Here is a 22,143-nt window from a genome sequence, read left to right on the forward strand (position 1 = left end):
AAAGAGTCCACAGACATAATGAGCGCCATTGTCACCTTTTAGGGTTTTTACAGTCACCATAAGTTAGAACAGGACGAATATATAAAAATCATCTTAAAAATAAAGTTATATTCACGTAAAACAGCCATCTCCTTATAATATAACTGTGTATAATTTCTGGCATAACTAACTGGGTTGTACTAAAAAACCATCTCAAAAAACAATGTGGGTGGTTTTGGGTAACACAAGTATTTTTTATAATTGATAAAAAATTGAAGCCGGCCAAATTAATCAGGATTAATCAAGATTTCTTGAAACTATATGTAATAAATAAATAGAAGAATTATATTATAATTCATTAATATATTCAACCAAATTGTTAAATTGATTAATTTTCTCAATAAATTAATGTAATCTTCAGTTAATGCAAACATTTTTTAAACCGTATATATAATTCAAGATTTGTTCATTTGTTGAACCTGTATATAACCAATGTAATAAAATTAACAAGATTTCATGAAACTATATATAATGATTCAAATTTATAGCTAGTCTATTTAAAATGTACCAAATTCATGTAAATACAACAATTTCAGATTAATGCATATGACTGATTTCACCATAACAAATCAAGATTTATCGCAAGTAATTTTCATATAGTTAATTAATAACTAAAGCTTCATAATGATTTTATTCAAAATAATGGCAAATTTTTTCACATAATAATTAATATGTCTCTACATAATTGTGTATTATATCTAATAACTCTAGCTAATATTTTCAGTGCTTAAGCAAATATATCATCCATGGCATCTTACCTAAATTTGGCAGCAAACCAGCTACACATTCACACCAACTGTAGACCATTTTGTCTTACCAAAATTAACAAAAATTTCATCTTTTTCATATGTTCGATTCAAGAGTACCAATTATTCATGTCAGGCAACTGAAACTGTTGTCGGAATATGCTTTCTCCGGGAGCCACTAGCATTGTTTGCTGATGCATTTGTGAAACTGTTTGTGGTATCTGACTAAGTAAACTCCCCATTGATCCATTGTTTTCCTCGGTGGTTCCAGTCGGTTGCGCTGCCATCGGACTTCCATCCTGGTTATTCTCCGAAGTCAGAAACATCTTGGTGTACGCCGTCGATGATGATGAATTTCCTGTATTACCCTCTTCGTTCCAGAACAACCCTGGTAGTGTTAATCGTCTTGTCTGCAGGAGATTGGAGGTGGTGATGTTATGGTGGTGGTGGTTATTATCGTCGGCGTCGACGGAGTTGGTATTTAGCATGACGTTCTCGTAAAGAACGTTGGTGTGTTCATGATTCTCCATCATTGTATTATACCCCGTGTAGCCTCCAGTGGGTTTCATTATTCCCGGGTGGTTGAATGACCTACTCGCCGGTGGAGATACCATCATCCCGTTCATCGTCAGATCACTGCCACCGCCGCCGCCGTCACTGTCCACCGGTCTCTGCATATTACTCTTCTTGTAGATTCGACACAATACCCAATCATCCAACTGCGAATTTATCAACCCGATCAACCCATCACAAACAGTAATCAGAATCTTTTTTAATTTATATCCATAATTATTATTATTTTTTTTTTGTAAATTATAAGCTTGAATATTCATTTCCAAGAAAACGAACCACTACCATGGTTATCTATCGAGCTACAGAAAGGAATCTTCTTTATATCCATAATATTATTTACATCAACAAACTTAAAAGTGTGAGTATTTTTCAAGAAACAAGCCACCACCATGGTTATCGATCACATGTATATAAGATTATAACTGAAAAAACTGAATAGACGACTGATTATTACCCTTAAAGATCCTTTATTTTTCACAGGATCGCAGCCAGGTGGTTTGCAGACGGATTTACCATCAGTGAGTCGATACTCATGCATGATCCAATTCGTTTTAACACCTTTCGGGGGTTTACCTCCATAGAAAACAAGAGCTTTCTTCACACCAACTTTCTGTGTTCCACCAGCCGTCAATACCGGTTTATCAGTTCCGGTGGCTTTCCAGTAACCCGACGTCGCCGCCCTGTTTGGCCGAGCTCCGTTCGGATATTTTCTGTCTCTAGGACTGAAGAAATACCACTCTTGCTCACCAAAAGCCGCCTTAGCTATAAACACAGAAAACAGAAAGCTTAGAAACCCTAATCATCGTAAAACGGAGATCCATGTATAACAAGATGATCACACGATAGTAGATGTTGTTGTTATTTATATGTGTGTGTGTATACCTGGAAGCTCCCATGGATCAAACTTGTAGAGATCAACTTCGGCGATGATGGCCACCGGAAGAGGAGCGGAGGCTGCCTTTTTCTTGAGGTAGTGAACCACCAACTCTTCATCGGTGGGGTGGAAGCGGAACCCCGGCGGCAGGTGTGGTTGTTGTGAAGATGTAGATGAATCAGTACTTTCCATGCTTAAAGATATTCCGATGATCGCTTTGTTAGCTTCAGAACTAATCGGAGAAGATCGCCGGCATGTTCTTGACGTTAACCAAAGAGAGAGAGAGAGAGAGAGAGAGAGATGAAATTAGATATAGGTGAATAAGTGTGCGTATTACGGACCATGGTATTTAAGATGAGGTGAACCGTACATGATCAAGTGTAATACAGCCGTTAGTACGAGGACTATTGTTTGACAGTAATTCTACGCCACGTCACAAATGAGGGGTAGATTAATCATTTATTGTAGGGTTGTAAAGTTGTGGAGGATTTACGGATGTACAGGATGATGACGTAAGAAGGATTTTTGATGAAGTGGAAGATAGCCAATGAAAAATTGACACGAGTGAGTGAGAGGGGACACGTGGCTAACGAGGAGCGGAAGACGGCGTAAAACGGAGTGGGGACCAGGATGAATGAGATCTTTTATATGTGGGCGAGATATTTCTCGACGGAACCCATGCATGATGTTTTAAATAAGTTTAAATGTTTAGATATTTTAATTACCTGTGCCACATAAAATGAAGACGGATAATTACAGAAATAGGAAGACTGGAGGGTGATGAATATTGAATATTAAATGTGTTTACATTAAACAAATATATCCATTTTATAAAAACAAAATGATTTTGCAAAAAGGCATGCCCTTCTATAATTTTAAAAGAAAAAAATAGAAAAATTGAGGAAAATAATTACCATAAAAGAGATTTATTTTTGTTAGGTCTTTGAAAAAATAACTATTTACTCGGAATGCTTCATTTCGAATTATATATATATATATATATACTAGCCGTCTACCCCCGCGAAGCGGCGGTCGGCGAATAATTTGATCACTTTAGAGTTAAAATTATTTTGCGTTCACTTCAAGAAATGAATATTAAATGACATCTATTTTTCAAGAGCATTACCATACCATATTAAGAGGGTGTTTGGTTAAACTTTTTTAAAGCAACTTATTAGGTTCCACATCACTATAAGTTAAAAAAATGTTTAGATTAAAATAACTTATTCCGGTGGGGAACCTCTAATACGTCATTTTTTCATAAGTTATCCTACACTTACTTATTAACTTATAAGCTAATAAACTAATAAGCAATAAGTTTTTTTGCCAAACACCCCGTAAATGGTTATTACTTCCGTTTATACATATCCAAACCACTTGTACTGTTTATCGCTCTTTTTTTTTTCGATTTCCTTAATTCCTTTATTAATTTAATGACCTACTAAGTAAAATGCTAAAATATATAAATAATAGTTTATATAAAAATAAACCTTTAGAATATCAGGTGTTGTGATTCAAAAGTCGATAAATAGGCCTTTGAGAATGCCAAAATACTCAGGTGTCAACTTGTTCATTGTGATTTTAAACCAAGTTTGGTCACAAATTAAAACATTTTCAACGATGGTATGAAATTCAAGGATTCATATTGATGTAGGTTCTCAAAACCTTAAAATATTGAGCAAAATCTATATACAACCTTATAATAAGGACAATAATCACCGTAATCAGGAAGTCCATGTGATGAAACTTGATAGTATAAGGACCAATAATGAAAAAGGTTTCATTTTTAGACTAAACAAGATGAAAAATATACAAACTACCTTAATCATGTCAAATCTTATGTTTAACCGTTCTTTATTGCAAAAGTAAGAAGCCAAAATATACAAACTAATGATAATACAATGCTCTAACTGGCCCTCTTGGTTGAGTTCTTTGTACCTGCAAAGCCAACACATTAAAGAAACATAGTAAAAACCTTTTTAGGAACAAACCTAATATAATAAAACATTCATCCAATATATTTATAAGATAAAAATACAAAAAGTTACAAATGATGAAATCAATTACAAGTAAGTATTAAAATAAAAATATGTTAAGAAAGAGCCATCTGCAGGAGGGATATTTGAATCAACATGTATTTTCTGATTGTTTCAAATTTTGAATTGTCCGAAATTTAGGGAAGGAAATAGAACTTGTTGAGAAATATAAGGATTCAAAACACAGGTTAAAATTTAATATTATTTTATTGATGACTACTTGTACTATTAACTTATTGATTTGAACGTCTTAAAAAAATAATATTATTATATTCAATCTATTTGTTAGAAATAGTGAGATTTCTTTTATAAGATAGTATATATATATATATATATATATATATATATATATATATATATATATATATATATATATATATATATATTAATGTGAAAACATAAATATCTTACGAAAATGCGAAGACATATTTTATCTTATAAAAATCAAACACATGTACTATACAAAATAAACTTTTTAGCAATAAATTAAAAATAGTAAGTTTACATTGGATGATGTCATGGTAATATAGATTTAAAGACGGTTTTAATAATTTTTTTCACATCCTTAATCATTTTTAAATTAATGTTTTCATAATAAAAATGTTAAAAATCATACTTTGCTAATATGCAACAATTTCTCATCTATCATCGATTATCATTATGTATTTCAAATTAAGTTTAGATGAATTATTTTTCAAAATATAATGTTGAGGTGACACAATATCATACGTTTTTCTTGTTTTCGAGTTTTCGCAAATTATTTGTATTTTGCATTAACCCTCCCATATATATATATATATATATATATATATATATATATATATATATATATATATATATATATAGGGAAATAATCAAATGAGAACACCTAAAAGGTTGAGAACGCAAGAACAGGTATATTCATTTGTGATTCCATGTATTCATTTGTTGAGAAATAATAAATTTTTACGCACAATCAACATGAATATGCTTTTTCTCTTCAATTGAAATTAAAGGCGTAAAAATTTATCATTCCTCCACAAATTAGTAAATGGAATCACAAATGAATATACTTTGTTATCGTGTTCTTAACCTTTTTGGTGTTCTCATTTGATCCTACTCCTATATATAATTAGGTTCAAATATTCTAACTAAAATTTGTGCGGATATAGTATGCTATAAGAATTATTAAAAGAATAAGTTGTTTAGCAATGTGAATGCGTTCAACTTTACAAAAATATCGTCATTTTAATGCATTCTCGCTAATTATTATTTATTTTTGTTCTCACACATCGTTTTTCACTCATTTTCATTCTGACAGAATACGACCTAATAAACATTCTGACAGAAATGATAATAATAATAATAATAATAAGTGTATAATAACCTTATAGACGATTTAATTAGTAAGAATATGTGTTAATGACAATTGTTATGTAAGACTGAACGTATTTATATTATCAAACAACATATTTTGTTTATCATTCTCATAGCATACGATATCCGCACTATAATTAGTTAGAATAAAATAACCTAAGCCTATATATATATATATATATATATATATATATATATATATATATATATATATATATATATATATATATATATATATATATATATATATGTTGACCATATTTCAATTAAATTTTGGATTTTACGCCTTAATATCGATTATAGTTCAAATTTAAGTAAAAAAAATGAATTTTAATTGAAAATTCTGAAATTGTTCATTGTATTTCGTATTTGTTTTTGAAATTCTATAGTATTTTTCTTAACTCTGAAATTTTGGTTCGGAATCCGGTTTCTCGATCCGAAATATAGTTTTTTTCTCGCAAAAACTGTTCGGAATGCCCATTCCACACTAAGTGATTATTTTTTTCAAAAAACAATTTTTTTTGGTTATTTTAATCAAATACATATTAAATTGTGGTTAAATTATTTAATTTCTCATTCAAATAATTTATATTTTTTGTTCCCACAAATCTTCTTATTCGATAAAAGAAACATTACAAATGTCAAAATCAAGAAAGTGGTTTAAGAAAGTGAATTAATGGATTTCATATCACTTTATATTATATGAGTAAAAGGATATATATATATATATATATATATATATATATATATATATATATATATATATATATATATAGACCGTATTTCAATTAAATTTTGGATTTTACGCCTTAATATCGATTATAGTTCAAATTTAAGTAAAAAAATGAATTTTAATTGAAAATTCTGAAAGTGTTCATTGTATTTCGTATTTGTTTTTGAAATTCCATAGTATTTTTCTGAACTCTGAAATTTTGGTCCGGATTCCGGTTTCTCGATCCGAAATATAGTTTTTTTCTCGCAAAAACTGTTTTTTTAATTTGGAATGCCCATTCCACACTAAGTGATTATTTTTTTTCAAAAACCAATTTTTTTTTTTTGTTATTTTAATCAAATACATATTAAATTGTGGTTAAATTACTTAATTTCTCATTCAAATAATTTATATTTTTTGTTACCACAAATCTTCCTATTCGATAAAAAAAAACAACACAAATGTCAAAATCAAGAAAGTGGTTTAAGAAAGAGAATTAATGGATTTCATCACTTTATATTATATATATATATATATATATATATATATATATATATATATATATATATATATATATATATATATATATATATATATATATATATATATATATATATATATATATATTTTGTGACATCCAGAAAATCATAAGCTAAAAAGAAAAAAAAATCATTTTTAATATATATTCAAACATTCATTTATCTTTGTTAAAACATTTAAAGGTATTCCAAAATAAACAATTATGAGAGTAAAATCTAAAATCATGAATTGCGGAAAAACACGGGTGTATGGATTGCGGTCAAGCCAGTCCCTTCCCTTTCGAACCAGAAGTACATGAAACCATAACCCACAAACTTTAAGCACAAAGTTTAGTGAGTTCCCCAAATACCACATAACATACACATCAAATGAGTCATACATATCATACATATCCAACAATCAATAAAAAGTGCTATGTGCTAACCATAGTCTTGCCATTATGCCACAAGTCGTATCTTGATCTTCATTGTCAGGCCAGGGGCCAAAACCCTGGCTCTTACAGATAAGTGCCAGGAGCCACCTCATGGTCTTCTATGTAAGCATCACAAAGACAACCGACATACAATCTACAACTACTTAACTAATTAATTGCTAGAGTTCAGACTCTGGTCTTGCATATAGTTTGGTAGGAGTCACCTCCCGGTCTTTCATACAATTGCCAAGGGCCATCCCGGGTCTTCCTATAAAACATAAACTACATGGACCGGCATTGGTGCATTTGACCCATAGTATAGTGAGAAGACTCACCTCGAATGTTGAAGCTCACTGAAAGAAATCTTTAGTTGTTGCCCTAACGACTCCCCGAGCTATTAGTAAAAAATAATACCCAATTAGAACTTGGGTTCCAATCTATGGCCCATAATCCATCCTTGGGGTAAAACGACCATTTTACCCCCTGGCCAAGCTTGAACCAAAACTGAGGCCCAAATCCATAAACCAAAAAGGCCCAAAACCAAAAGATCCACAAAGGCCTACTTACGGCCCAATTTTCCAATTTGGTCCCCAACCCCCATATGGGCCTTATCCTAAAGCCAACTAATTCCTTAGTCCAAAAAGTTGATCTGAGATGGCCCAAAGGCCCAAAGCAATAAAGTGCAAGAAGTGGCCCAAAGATACAAAGCCCAAAAACACAACAAATCGAAAACCCAGTTGAGTATTATACGCGTAGCGTACGCTCAGTTACGCTGGGCGTACTTGACGAATCCAGATCGCGAACACAACTCGGTATGTTGTGCGTACGGTCAGTTACATGGGGCGTAAACTAACTTATTCCAAAACAGATATTATGGCTAAACCACTTAAGCACTTTGCATCCAAACTTTAGAGAACCATATAATAAAGCTCTTAATGCATAAAGTTTGCACCTTTATGCATTTGTATGTCTTAATGGGACCCAACAACCATCTTAATCCATTAATACCTATATAAATCCAACTATAACATGCATGGACCAAAAGCAAGGATCAAGATACCATTTTTATGAACTTATAAACTCAGAAAGGGCAAGATCTTGTAATCTTAGCTCCTAGAGTGGCTCAAACTCATAAGGAGGACTCAAAACACCAAAATAAGAACAAATCTAGACTTAAACCCCAAAAGCATAACAAGAAGCCAATGTGTGAACTTGATACCTTAAATGAGCTGGAAATGAAGCCAAGACTCTGGATCTATAAGTCTTCCTTTGAACCAAAAGCTAGAACCAATCACCTTTTCCTTGAAAATGATCAAAAGCACACTAAAATGCACACTTAGATCTCACAAAACACTCAATGAGAGATTAGTGTTTCCAAAATGTGGCTAAAGGTGAGCGGAGGCTGAGAAATGAGAGAGCCTTGAGCTTATAATGATGTTTAAATACTACCTAAACCCTAAACACTAGAATTTGGCACTCTGCCAATTACGTCGGGCGTACTCACCCAGGCACGCACCAACTTACCATGCACACATGGGACCTATGTTGCCAATCTTATCAACTAAGGACCATTTCTGCAATTATTTGAAAGTGCCCTAACTTCCTCATCTTAGGTCTGTTTCTAACGAACCTTATATCCATGGAAAGGTGGCGACAAGCCCTACGCTTCTAACAACTCACCATAGCCTTAAAAATTACCGAACAAAACCCAAAATTCATAAAGGATCGAATTATCAAATTACAATTATACCCTTAGGCTCCGAAAACACCGTCGAACACTTGGATCACTTAAACCATAACACCCACATCCCAAAATGGCCACATCCTTTCTTCCCCAAGGCCCTAAGCCTCATGACAACTGATGATTGGGCCGCAACCCTAAATAACGAAGAAAATCCAAAACCGAATGTTACAACTCTCCCCTACTTAATTTAGATTTCGTCCTCAAAAGCTCTCCTTACTAACACTCAGATCATACTAAACAACCTGTGGAACGTAACCGAAAATTCTAAGCATAAAGTGACCTTCCCAAGACAACTGAACCCAAACAAATCCTTAGCCCCTGCAGAAAACCACTTCTACCCTTCCTAAACCTGAAATCTACATTGGTTTGACTCCCCAAATAATAGACTAAACAAAACACTTCTAACCTTGATTATCTTGATGCTAGCAATGGAAACAAAGTCTCTGACCATAAACAACTACAAAACACTTATACTTAACAGAAGGCTCAAATAATCCTTCGAGTAGAACATTCATCCCAGCAACGGTTATATTGGATTAATGTCTAAGTCCATAACTATATTTGGTATGTACTTGACCCGATTGTGCATGGTCCTTTTGGGTTGCCTTCACCAAAGCAACTTGACAGGATGATTTATGGAGAAAGAGGATATTATGGTTTATTAATATATTGCATGAGTGATATATTAAAAGAGAAATCATATTAGTTAGTTAATAGTAATCAAGAATTAATTAGGAAATTAATTCTGAGATTAAAAGAGATTAATTAAACTAAGGGGACTGGTATTGCAATTATAAGATAATTGGTTTTGGGTTGTAAATCCTTATGGACATAAGGCGGGGAGGAAATTAGGGTGGAAGCCCACCTTAAAATCATCCAAGCCTTATTCCAGTAGATTCCTTGGACCGCTTAAGGCCTAAGTTATCCAATTAGGGTTTTGGCTGAAACCCTAGCAACTCAAGTATATAAGGAACCACTGGGCTTCAATTTTCGGCTACCAGAAGAAACCCTAGAGCTCCTATAGCCGAAATTGTGCCTCCTTTCCCTCTCTTCTAGATCATATTCTTTCCTTGGTGTTTGTGAGCCATTAAAGGTATTACAATTGTGATACTAAGCTCTTGAAGATTGAAGATTCTTGCTATTATCACAAGGTAATCATCTAAACTTGTATTAGTTGTAGATTTCGTTTTATAGTATGCTAGATTAGGGTTTGAAAGCTTTGGATAAATTTGCATGTACAATAGAGAAACCTAGATCCAAAGCTTTAGGGTCTTGCATGTGCACATAGGATGTTCTTTTGCTCAAAAACAATCAGTAGTATCAGAGCCTTGCTTGGTTTGTATTGTATTTGAGGCATTGTATGTTTTTCATTTGCTTAAATTTGATTTCTAGCCTTCTGCCTGACAGAGGGAAATTTGGGATTTTTGCTAATTTTGACTTAGGATAATTACCATAACTGTTTTTAGTTAATAAAATCCAAATTTTATTGATTCCTTGTGATTATCCTTGTAAAAATAAAAGATATTTATCATTTAATTAGATAATTATTACCTTATTTGATAAATCTTAATTATTTGAATTATTTGATCAATTATCTTTCATGTAATTCGATTAGGTCAAAATTAGATAATTCCATATTAATTTTTTAATTGTATTATTTGAATTTTGATCTAGATAGTTTTGAAATTTAAATTTTTGATTAGAAAGTTTAATTTTGAAAAAATTAAATTCCAAACCCTAGAATTTTACAAGTTTAAAATTCAACCCTATACTATTATAATATTATAAGAATAATCATTATATATGTATAAGATAAATGCTAGTCTTACCGTTAGTAGGCCTCATTCATGAAGCTAATCTCTAAGGGGGGTATAAGGTTATGGCCTATAAAATGGCCGTTTAATGGGTGTCTACTCTCACCCACCGCTTCCTTGATTGGTGGAGGGTCGTTAGCCGGACGGGTAGGATAAGGCAACCAGTTCCTCATTAAAAGTACAATGATTAATAAAGTAACTAAATGTTTTTATAAAATTCCCAATCTTAGTTACTTTAGGAAAAATGTGAATTTGATGCTATTCCATGAAATTACACTTTATACACTTGCTAAGACGTTAGTGGAGTGTGTGTGGTTAACCGGCACACTAATTTGGCTCTAAACAAAGGTGGAAAAGGGTGACTCGATGTTTGTTATAGATCAATGGAGCGTGTGTGGCTAACCGACACATTGATTAGGTGAATGTAACATTAGGGGCACCATGTACATTTGTATGGTTATTCACACCTTGTTTGTGATCCTCGGTATCCCAGTCACAAACTTGAAGGGCATATTGAGATTTAAACATGCCATTGAGAAGTTCAATGAATCTCAAAAGATCTAGGAGTTTTCAATACATTTAAAACTTAATTCTTTTTGTTTTTCATGGTGGAAATTAGTGAATCATCATTCACTTACCTTGAAATTATTTGTTGTTTAGATTAAGACATCCCTCTTCTAAATTGCAAATAATGTTGTTGGATCCTAGCCCTAATTTCTAATTTGGGTGTTTAATTGAGCATTCTTATGTAATTAAACTTTGTCTCTTTTCCTTTTCAGATGTCTAACTCAAACAACAACAATGATTCAGGCTCAACCTCATCCGGCTCATTCTCACTCACGAACTTGTGTGGGAGGGTGATCTTCGATGGGACCAATTTTAATGATTGGATCCGGAACATCCGAATGGTTACCCGCTACGAGGAAAAGGAGTATGTCCTCAACAAGGAGCTGAAGGAGGTGAACATCAACACTGCTACTCCCGAGGAGACTGATGCCTTTGAGGCCCACCAGCATGATGCTACGAAATTCTATTACATCATGCTCATGACATGACTGCAAAACTCCAAAAATCCTACAAGGACTACTATCCATATAAGATGCACCAGGATTTGCTGGACCGGTACCACCAGAGTGACAGGAAAGAGAGGTATGAGATCATCACTTCGATGATCACGACCAAGATGAGGGACGGAGAGTTTGTCACTGCCCATCTGCAAAAAATGCAGAGATAAATCGTAACGCCCGCAAATTCGGGCTAGTCAATTTAGAGACAATGAGCATCAAAAATGACTTTTTGATGGAAGATTATTTAGAATGAGTAATCTTAACCAAGTTATAGTATACGTCACAAGGGTTCCGTACATATAAAGAACGCTGAAATCCGAGTTATAACGAAGAAGTTATGACCCGTCAAAGTTTTACGGCAAAACCGACACGACACTGGGAATCGTAAAAAGTGAATTTATGATAAAATAATTTCTAGCCTTAGCAATCTAAACGAAAGTTGTAGTATATGTTAAACCGAGAGTGTGCATAAAAAGAATGTCCAAATCTGACTTCGTATGAGGAAGTTATGATTTTTCTAAGATTTAGCAAAGTAGTAACCCGAAATTCGAATTTTGGATCGGTCGATTTTTAACCAAAATAGTCTAGAAGAGAATTGAAGATATCGTTAATAGGAACTCAACGATAACAAAGACAGTCGAAAACGGAGCTTGTATGCGAAAGATATGGATGAAACCTAGTCCCTACTCTTCGAGCGCAGCGAATTCGATATAGTTTTGTAAATCTGAGATAGAGTGTGAATTAGCCGATGGGATCTAAATGAAAGTTGTAGTAATCGTAAATACCAACGTGTGGATATAAATAATGTCGATAATAGAGCTCGTATGCGAAAGATACGGATGAAAATTAGTCCTTTGAGCGCGATAAATTCGATACAGTTTTGCAAATCGGAGATAGAATGAGAATTAGTCGACGAGGTCTAAATGAAAGTTTAGTACTCATAAATACCAACGCGTGGATATATAGAACGTAGAAAACAAATCTTGAACGCGGAAGATATGGACAAAATTTAGGGCATATTCTACGAGAATACCCCTATAAATAAGAGATGAACTCTTCATATTTTCTTCACACCATATTTCTTTCTCTCTCTAAATTCTGTTGGGTCGTGTTTTGTTAAGTATTGCATCGATTGGGCTCGCTAGTTAGTCCAGTTTTGTAACTCCTGTTTAGGCCTGTCCAACCATGAGCTTGATAGGGTTTATTATAAATATAGGTGCTTGCATGCATCTTTGGTTAACGACTGAAACGATAGTAACAAAAGAATAGATCGATGAGAGTAGTTTCATTATCGTTCTGTAACCCTAAGTCCTCTACAGCGGAAGTTCTTAGTCAAGCTCTGCTGAGGATTGTTTGAATTAATCATTCGACATATTGTGATTCATCTTTGTCTTGTTTATTGTTTATGTTCTTCGCACTACCTGTTACAAAGATCTAATCGATCTTCAAGTTTAGTTTTAATCTTATCAATTGGTATCAGAGCAGGAGGCTGTGTAATTCATACACATCTTTTCTGTGAAAAAGGTTGCGATTAGGGTTATTCCGCATTAATCAATATTTATTGAGCCGTCATCCCATAATTGACGTAACTCAGCATTTATTTGTTTTGCCCTAATTTAATACATTACAAGTCTGATCTTTTAAACAGGTTATTCGATCAAGCATGGACGAGTCACAATCCAATCCCATTAACATTTCAAACAACATTGGATCAACGACAAAGATTCCCATTCTTTATACTCAGGATTACGAAGTCTGGGCACATCATTTTGAAGATTATATCATCGGATCTGAGGATAATGGATATCTCATCTGGGAAGCAATCGTATCTGGACCATTCGCTCATTCAGCAACTTCAAGAATTATTAAAACTCAGAAGGAGTATAATGATCTTTTGAAAGACGTTAAAGATATTGCTCAAGACGAAAAAGATAAATTTCAGTGCAATATTAAAGCATTGAGATTAATCAGATTCGCTCTTCAATTTGACACTTTCAGGCTGGTGAGTTCATGCACAACTGCCAAAGAAATATGGGATAGGCTACGAGAATTGTATTCTACGGACGAGGATCTTGAGCATTCCATTCAAACCTTGCTACTCTCCGAGTTTGGTGAATTCAAGCAGATTCCTGAAGAAACTGTAACTCAGACATTCGATCGCTTCAATCATCTTCTCAGTAAGATGATTAAACATGATATTTAAAGGAAGTTGATTGAACAAAAGGTTACCTTTTTAAACGGTCTTAGATCTGAGTGGAGAGCGGTTGTGTCCACGGTTAAAGCGCATGAGCAATTCAAATCTTACTCTTTGGCGAAACTGGTAGGCATTCTGAAATCTCAAGAAAAGATCATGTTACAGGAGAAAAATGTGGTTTCAAGCTTGGGTTCATTGGCCCTTCTGTCCAAAAGCAAAGCTATGATGGAAGATGAAGACCTCAACCTAGAGGATTATGACCTTACCTCTGAAGACTATGCAATGATGGTGTCGAACCCAAAAAGGTTCATCAAGAAAAGGTTCCCCACCAATAAGAACCGAAATTGGCAGGGAAGTTATAGTTCTAAAAAGGTCAGGGAAGAACCGAAGGCAGAAGAACCAAAGAAGGAACCGAAAGCTGAAGGAGATTCGGGAGTGAGCTGCTATTATTGTGGAGGAAAGAACCACTATGCCAAAGATTGTGTTCTTAAGAAAATGGCAGAAAAGGATGAGGAGAAAGATGAAGAAGCAGTGTTGTTGAAAAGGCTGGAAGAGATCAAGAGAAAGAAATCTACTGCTAACCCTTCTATGAATGCTTTAATTGTACAGGGTTCGGTAGCGAATGATGAGTTCGGTGGCGTGGAGATCTAGTCAACCGACTCTGAGGATGATGAAGTAAGGAAGCCTTCTCATGGAAAGGCTTATGTGGCGAAAGATGAGGGTAGCGGTGGAAAATGCTTGATGGTGTCTGATGTGTCTCAGATGAGGGGATACAACATAGATGGTGGGAATGAAGACACAAAGGAGCGAGAGGACTTGTGCTTCACAGCAAAACCGCTCAGCGTGCAGTTCAACGAACTTGATGAATTAATCAAGAAGGTACAATCCGTTTTTATTGCATTCAAAGTCCCACAAAGTTCATATGAAAAAGAATTAAAAAATGTTAATTCAAGAATCTCTCATCTAGACAACAATTTAACTCAAACACGAGTCACCAATTCTAACCTAACTGACCAAATAAGCAGGGTGTCTTCAAAGAGTGAGGAACGAAGGATGTGGATCGAACTGAAGGAGTCGGAGTTAATCAAAACCAAGGATGAAAACATTTATTTGCAAAGAGACAATTTAAAACTTTTAAAACAAAGAAATGTCTTTTGTTTAATTGCTAAGCGTCTTTATACTAATATCACTCAGCTTCATTTGGACTGTGAAATAGGACAAAAAATTCATCGCATGATTTTGCCCTTCCGTGAGTTTAAGGGGGATGAAATTGATGCTGAAGCGTATAATTGTGAAAGTGTTGTTTCGTCTGAGGATGTTAATCCGACATATATGTATGGTCTAGACAAAATCGAATCTTTCATAAAGTCCAAGGACCATAAGGACATGCTGAAAAACCTTTTGGATGAAAATGATAAACTGAAACTAAGGACCGAAACCATACAAAAGTTTGACTCATTGAGTACCAACTTGAGCTCAAAGAATAAAATTGATGTTGAAAATGCATCTGAGCTTAATGATGACGATGATATGAGTGAAATTTCTGTAGAGGACGTAGTTGACTGTTCTGAGTTTGTCAAGAGCGAACCCAAAAACCACAAGAATCTTATTTCAGAAAATTCTGTGGAGTTTCCTCGTTTGTCCCAACAAAAGTCCCCGATCCTTGAAGAAAAGGCTGTAGTATACCAAAAGGTTAGAACCACTCCAAATCAGGTGTATAAGGTCACAGGTGTAACCGAACATCAGACAGCTGAACTCATAGCCATTGTAAACGAAGATAATGCTGATGGTTGCGATGAGTTCTTCTGGTCAGCTCCTATCAACAATGCTGACGAAACAGTTGGTCTGTCAGAAAGGACATCATGGAAAACCAAAGGCAGATATGTGCCAGAACCTTTGAACAAGCCTGATAGCTTCGACGTGCCAAGTACTAGTGGTACAAAAGATGTTCCTGAATAAAAAGGAATTCCTTCAAAAGAAGTCACTCCTTTAAGCGAAACATCATCAGTTCAGAGTGAACCAGCTGATGGAAAACAAAAACCAAAAGCGAATATCCATCATCAGCCGAAGCAGGTGAGAAATCAAAAACAGCAAAGGAATCAGAGATACAAGAAGAATCTCTTTGAAAGAAAACAGTTTTGGCAATCTCAAAATGCCTATTTCTCATATCGTGACAGAAATTTAAAGTCAGAGAATAGTACTGTTAGATCACAAGAGAGCAATAACAACCGAAAGCAGAGGTTCGGTTCAGAAAACAATATCAACCGAAAGCAGAGGTTCGGTTCAGAGAACACTATCTACCGAAAGCAAAGATTCGGTTCAGAGAGCAAAAGCGACCAAAATTCTAGGTTCGGTCCCACTGATGATCAAAAACAAAAGGGTCACCTAGAATCTCGAGTCAAGAAATCATCTCAGTCTAAATTCTTTCATTCTAACTCTTCTAATTCTTTCAATTCTTCTAATTCCTCTCAACCACATTCTAAATTCTATTCTGTTCGCTCTCAAAAACCTAAATCATCAACTGATCTGAAAGGAAAATTAAAGGTTTCGTCAGTTAAACCAGAGTCCAAAACAAGAGCAACAAATCCCAATAAAATTAAGGTTTTCACCATCAAAAAGAAAGATGAAACAACACTAATAAAAAGAACATATCTTGTTGACATCTCTCTTACTATTCCTGTTCCTGTGAAAGGCTCACGTGGACCCAAGAAACTTTGGGTTCCTAAATCTGCTTAATTTTTGCAGGTTATCAGTGATGAGCAGTTTGACGAAGAATGGTACATTGACAGTGGCTGCTCGCGTCACATGACAGGAAGGAAGGAAGAGCTAAGGGAATTTAGGTCTCTTTCAAACGGTGGAAATGTCAAGTTCGGGAACAACCCCTTCGGCACCATAAAAGGCTATAGAATGATTACAAACGGTGATTTCACGATTAGGAAGGTTGCATACATAGAAGGACTACAACATAACCTCATCAGTGTATCTCGGCTTGTTGGAGGTACCGGTCTCAAGGTTTCATTCAACGATGAGGGTTCAGAAATAATTGAGAAGAAGACGAAAAGAGTTATTCTCAAGTCGGAGCGCAAAGGTGAAATGTTTCCCCTGAACCTCAAACCCATCAAAGGGAATCCAGCTATCTGCCTGTTATCCAAAGAACAATCTGACGAAAGCTGGCTGTGGCACCGAAGGCTCTCACATCTCAACTTTAAGGATATCAACAAACTTGTCACTGGGGGTCATGTTCGAGGTCTTCCATTACTCAAGTACGATAGAGAACATCTGTGTGCTTCATGTGAAATGGGGAAGCAGAGTCGTCAAAGTCATCCATCAATAATAAACACTAAAGTTGTTGAACCACTAGAGTTACTTCATATTGATTTGTGTGGTCCATCATCTATCGAAAGCATCGGCGGTAGCAAGTACATTCTTGTTATTGTTGATGACTTTTTGCGTTTTACATGGGTGTTCTTTCTGAAGCTTAAATCTGAAGCGACTCACAAGCTAAAGATGTTCATCAAGCAGGTTGAAGTACAGCTGAAGAAAGTCGTTCGCAACATCAGGAGCAACAATGGGTTGGAGTTCAAAAATAAAGAATTCGAAGAATTCTTGGCAGAAAAAGGAACCAGTCACAACTTCTCAGCTCCTTACACACCTCAACAAAACGGAATTGTCGAAAGACGAAACCGATCTTTGTGTGAAGCGGCCCGAACCATGCTAAGTTTTGCTTCTTTACCTTTATATTTTTAGGCTGATGCTATCTCTGCAGCTTGTTTTACACAGAACAGGTCATATCTCAATAAGCGATTCACTCTCACTCCTTATGAGATCATCAACAATAGGAAGCCAAATGTCAAATTTTTCCATGTCTTCGGTTTACAGTGCTTCATCTTCAATTCTAAAGAACACCGCAACAAGTTTGATGTCAAAGCCGATGAAGGGATTTTTCTGGGCTATTCTCTCACTTCTAAAGCGTACATGGTATTAAACAAACGCTCGAGGAAAATAGAAGAAACTTATTACGTGACTTTTGATGATAGCTATGTCAAAAATCTAAAGGCCAACGAAGACATAGCTGGAGAAATCTTTCCTCAAACAGGTCAAGTCACAGTCTCGATTGCAAACCTCTTTGAGAAGTTCGTCGAGTTATTTGATGAACCAGAGAAGGCCATTCTCTCGGAAGCCAGCGTAGCAGACAACAGGGTAGATCATCTGAAGCAACTTGTCGAAGATGCTACAACGTGAATGAATGAAGGAGTATCCAGTTCCAACAAATCTCCATAGCACAATGCTTCAGTCGAGGGGGAGGATCCATCTTCGTCATCACAGCCGAGCTCACATGTTGAGGGGGAGAACAGTTCTCAAGCTGCTCCCGAACGCTCTTCAACAACCGAAAGTGCCTCACCACCCGAAGGTGCATCAACACCCGAAAGCTCAGCACCGCCAGAAACCTCTGTAGCTCAAGATACTCAAGAAATACCTGAAAGCTTATCTGTCGAGGGGGAGAATGCCGATATGCTTTGTGACGATGAAAGTCAATCCGAACTAGAAGAGATGGTAAACGCTGAATTGGATCCATCCTATGATCCAAATTACCCTCCTCTTGTCAAATGGACCAGAGATCATCCTGTCTCTCAAGTTGTCGGTAATGTCTCTAAAAAGGTTCTGACCCGATCACAACTTAAGGCAAAACAAACTTCCTTATTTTTAAAAGTAGAATTCTGTATGTTTAACTCCTTCGTATCAAAAGTTGAACCAAAGACAGTTAACACTGCTCTTGATCACTCCGATTGGGTTCAAGCTATGCAAGACGAACTGAATGAATTCGAAAGGAACAAAGTTTGGTGCCTCATTCCAACTCCTCAAAATGCCTCATTTGCTGGTCTCAAATGGGTATTCAGAAACAAAATGGACAAGGAAGGGAACGTGATACGAAACAAAGCACGTCTAGTGGTGAAAGGATACTGTCAGGAGGAAGGAATTGACTATGAAGAAACTTTTGCTGCTGTAGCTAGGCTGGAATCCGTTAGAATATTTCTTGCCTATGCTGCACACAAAAACTTTAAAGTCTACCAAATGGATGTCAAGTGTGCATTTCTAAATGGAGAAATTGAAGAAACAGTGTACGTGGAGCAACCTCCTGGATTCGTAAATGAAAGGTACCCTAATCATTGTTATATTTTGGACAAAGCCGTATATGGACTGAAACAAGCTCTGAGAGCTTGGTATGAAACACTAACAAAGTTTTTAAAGATGTCCAAATTCAAACAAGGTTCGGTTGACCCAACCTTCTTTCGTAAGAAGGAAGGTAACCACCTTATGATTGTTCAAATTTACGTCGATGATATCATCTTTGGCTCAACGAATCCTAGCTTAACGGCTGAATTCAGAAAGCTGATGGAGACTAAATTTGAAATGAGCTCAATGGGTCCAATTAACTTTTTCCTTGGTTTAAATATTAGACAGGGACCCAAAGGCATCTTTATTAATCAGGAAGCTTACACAAAGACTCTCCTGGCAAAATTTGGCATGATGGGAGATTCAAAGGTTAAAGTTCCAATGGCGTTCGACACCAAGCTCACTCCATCCTTGGATAAGCCAGCAGTTGATATTACGCTATATCGCCAGATGATCGGTTCTCTGATGTATCTTACTACTAGCAGGCCTGATATAATGTTCTCTGTATGCTACTGTGCTAGATTTCAGGCGAATCCACGTGAACCTCATATGCTTGCAGTGAAGAACATACTTCGTTATCTCAAGCGAACTACCTCTTTAGGTCTATGGTATCCTTCCAACTCAGGCTTCTTCATTCAAGCCTACTCAGATGCAGACCTTGGAGGTTGTGGACTAGACAGGAAAAGCACCACTGGAGGCTGCCAATTCCTTGATGGGAAGTTGGTTAGCTAGTAATCAAAGAAACAAACTTGTGTGTCTTTGTCCACAGCTGAAGCAGAATACATTGCAGCTGCCTCCTGCACTTCTCAAGTGATTTGGATCCAAAGTCAACTCCGGGACTATGGACTCAATATGAAAAAGATCCCACTATATTGTGACTCTGAAAGTGCAATTAGGATCTGTCATAACCCAGTACAACACTCCAAGACCAAGCACATAGCACTGAGGTATCACTTCATTAAAGATCATGTGGAAGAGGGGAACGTTGAAATTCATTTTGTTAGAACCACTGATCAACTGGCTGACGTCTTTACCAAAGCCCTTCCTAAAGCGTCGTTCAACAAAATTCTACAAGGGCTAGGCATGATGGAATCAGAGTCAGTACCACAAATTACCTCTCAAACTCAAAAGTAAGAAGCGAAATAGACCGAACGTTCGGGTTCGGGTCTTGTACTCATGTACCGAAATGAACCGAACGCTCGGGTTCGGTTGGATAATCTGCTTTTCGCTCATCAATCAAAGGTGGTTTTCTTGGTTGTAAATTTCATGTACAATTGTTCCAAATTCATTTATCTTATTGTCAAAAGTATTCGCTTTTTGAAAATCTATTTTCTTTGGTAACCGAAATAGACCGAACGTTCGGGTTCGGTTCCTCAATTTTTCTCACCCGAAATAGACCGAACGCTAGGGTTCGGTTCCAAAGTTTTTCACAACCGAAATAGACCGAACGCTCGGGTTCGGTTTCTCAAATTCTCACAACCGAAATAGACCGAACGCTCAGGTTCGGTTCCAAAGTTTTTTTTTTTAACTTTTTATTTTCTTTCTCAGTCTTATTTTTTTATTTTTTATTTTATTTTATTTTATTTATTTATTTTTTCTTTCACTATTATTTATCAAAACTTCCAAAAATATTTTTCTTAATATATAATTTCAAAAACTCCAAAAATATTTTGTTCTTTATTTCTTTTTTGGCTTTAATTTTATTTGTGTGTTTGTTTATGGGGGAAATTGTTGAATTAGTTAAGTGTCCCTAGAAGCATGCTGCTGTATGTGTCCAAAGCCTCATCTGATTATGAATAATAGCCTTAATGACTTGGTATACACAAACCTTGTCTTCCCAATTAGGCTATCCCATTTATTCTAATCGTGAGCTACCTAACTTTCTTCTCACAAGAGATAAGAGTTTTCTGCTTAGTCCTATTTTTCACAGCAGAGGTACTTTGATTTCTTACACCATCTACATTACATTTCTCCATCCCACTCAGTTCACAAACGTAACCCTTGAGACTCTCAGAAATTACCACTGTGGTTTATGGTTACCCAATAACTGCATTCATGATCTTAGTTTCGTGCCACTACAAGCTGAGTGAAACCCAAAATTCAATACCCAATCTGAATTGACGGTGAACAACTAATTTGCTCTAGTTTTCACTAATGAATTGACGGACGTATTTTCATGAAATCTCAAATTTCTCTTTTGTGTGATTCCTATGAAATTGTTAAAAACAATAACATTTCTTCCCTTGGGATCCAGTTTTTAATTTTTGTTGAGATTTTATATTTCCCAGCTAATTTAAAATTATTACCAACCTACTTGTTCAACAGACTACACCGGTCTCACAAGTACTTTGTTCACTTTCTATCTTATTTCAAGATTAGGACTATTGAATCAAAGCGAAAGCCACCCTAAGAAGCCTAATTAAAAGAAGCCTTTCAACACTTCTTAATAAGTGTTTGATCGTTATTCCAACGGGAAACCAAACAAACACTTTAAGGTCTCTCTTGACTTTGAAGAAAGAGATTCGTGCCCGGGATCATTTGTTTCGTGTCTTTATTGACATCACAATTTTTTCCCTAAAAAGTATTGCTTTATTTCTTTTCTTTTACACCCTTAGCACGAAAATCTTTAATTTTCCAAAATTCCGGTTCTATTAATTACAGGCATTTTCATTGGATTGGTGGTTAATTACAAGTTGTGGTTAATTTTAATCCACGTGGGAGCATTGTTCAAAAGATGCCGTTACAATTTAAAAGGATAAGATGATGACATGCTGACTCAGGCGGGAGTCTAATCGATTTGATTTCAAACGACGCTAAAAGGGAACGCATGCAAATTGGAAACGTCTTATCTCCAAATGGCG

At 35.5% G+C, this 22,143-nt stretch overlaps 1 protein-coding gene across 1 annotated transcript; it reads right to left on the reverse strand.

Annotated features, from left to right (window-relative positions):
* Positions 1 to 657: 657 nt before the first annotated feature.
* Positions 658 to 2,528, reverse strand: LOC145074149 (NAC transcription factor 56-like). The gene is made up of 3 exons (XM_079020562.1): positions 2,241 to 2,528; positions 1,813 to 2,120; positions 658 to 1,504 (listed from the first exon to the last, which is right to left on the reverse strand). Exons 1-3 carry the CDS (start codon positions 2,422 to 2,424, stop codon positions 896 to 898), a joined length of 1,101 nt encoding a protein of 366 aa, XP_078876688.1. The 5' UTR covers positions 2,425 to 2,528; the 3' UTR covers positions 658 to 895.
* Between the last annotated feature and the right edge of the window lie 19,615 nt (positions 2,529 to 22,143).

Source organism: Lactuca serriola, chromosome 9 (assembly GCF_051521515.1).
Source record: "Lactuca serriola cultivar US96UC23 chromosome 9, Lser_US96UC23_V15, whole genome shotgun sequence".
Classification (NCBI taxonomy): Eukaryota; Viridiplantae; Streptophyta; class Magnoliopsida; order Asterales; family Asteraceae; genus Lactuca; species Lactuca serriola.

Coding starts and splice junctions, on each gene's coding strand:
- LOC145074149 (XM_079020562.1), bottom strand. CDS start 2,424: ATGGAAAGTACTGATTCATCTACATCTTCACAACAACCACACCTGCCG. Junction 2,121..2,240: donor TGATCCATGGGAGCTTCCAG/GTATACACACAC, acceptor CTGTGTTTATAG/CTAAGGCGGCTTTTGGTGAG. Junction 1,505..1,812: donor AAAATAAAGGATCTTTAAGG/GTAATAATCAGT, acceptor ATAAATTCGCAG/TTGGATGATTGGGTATTGTG.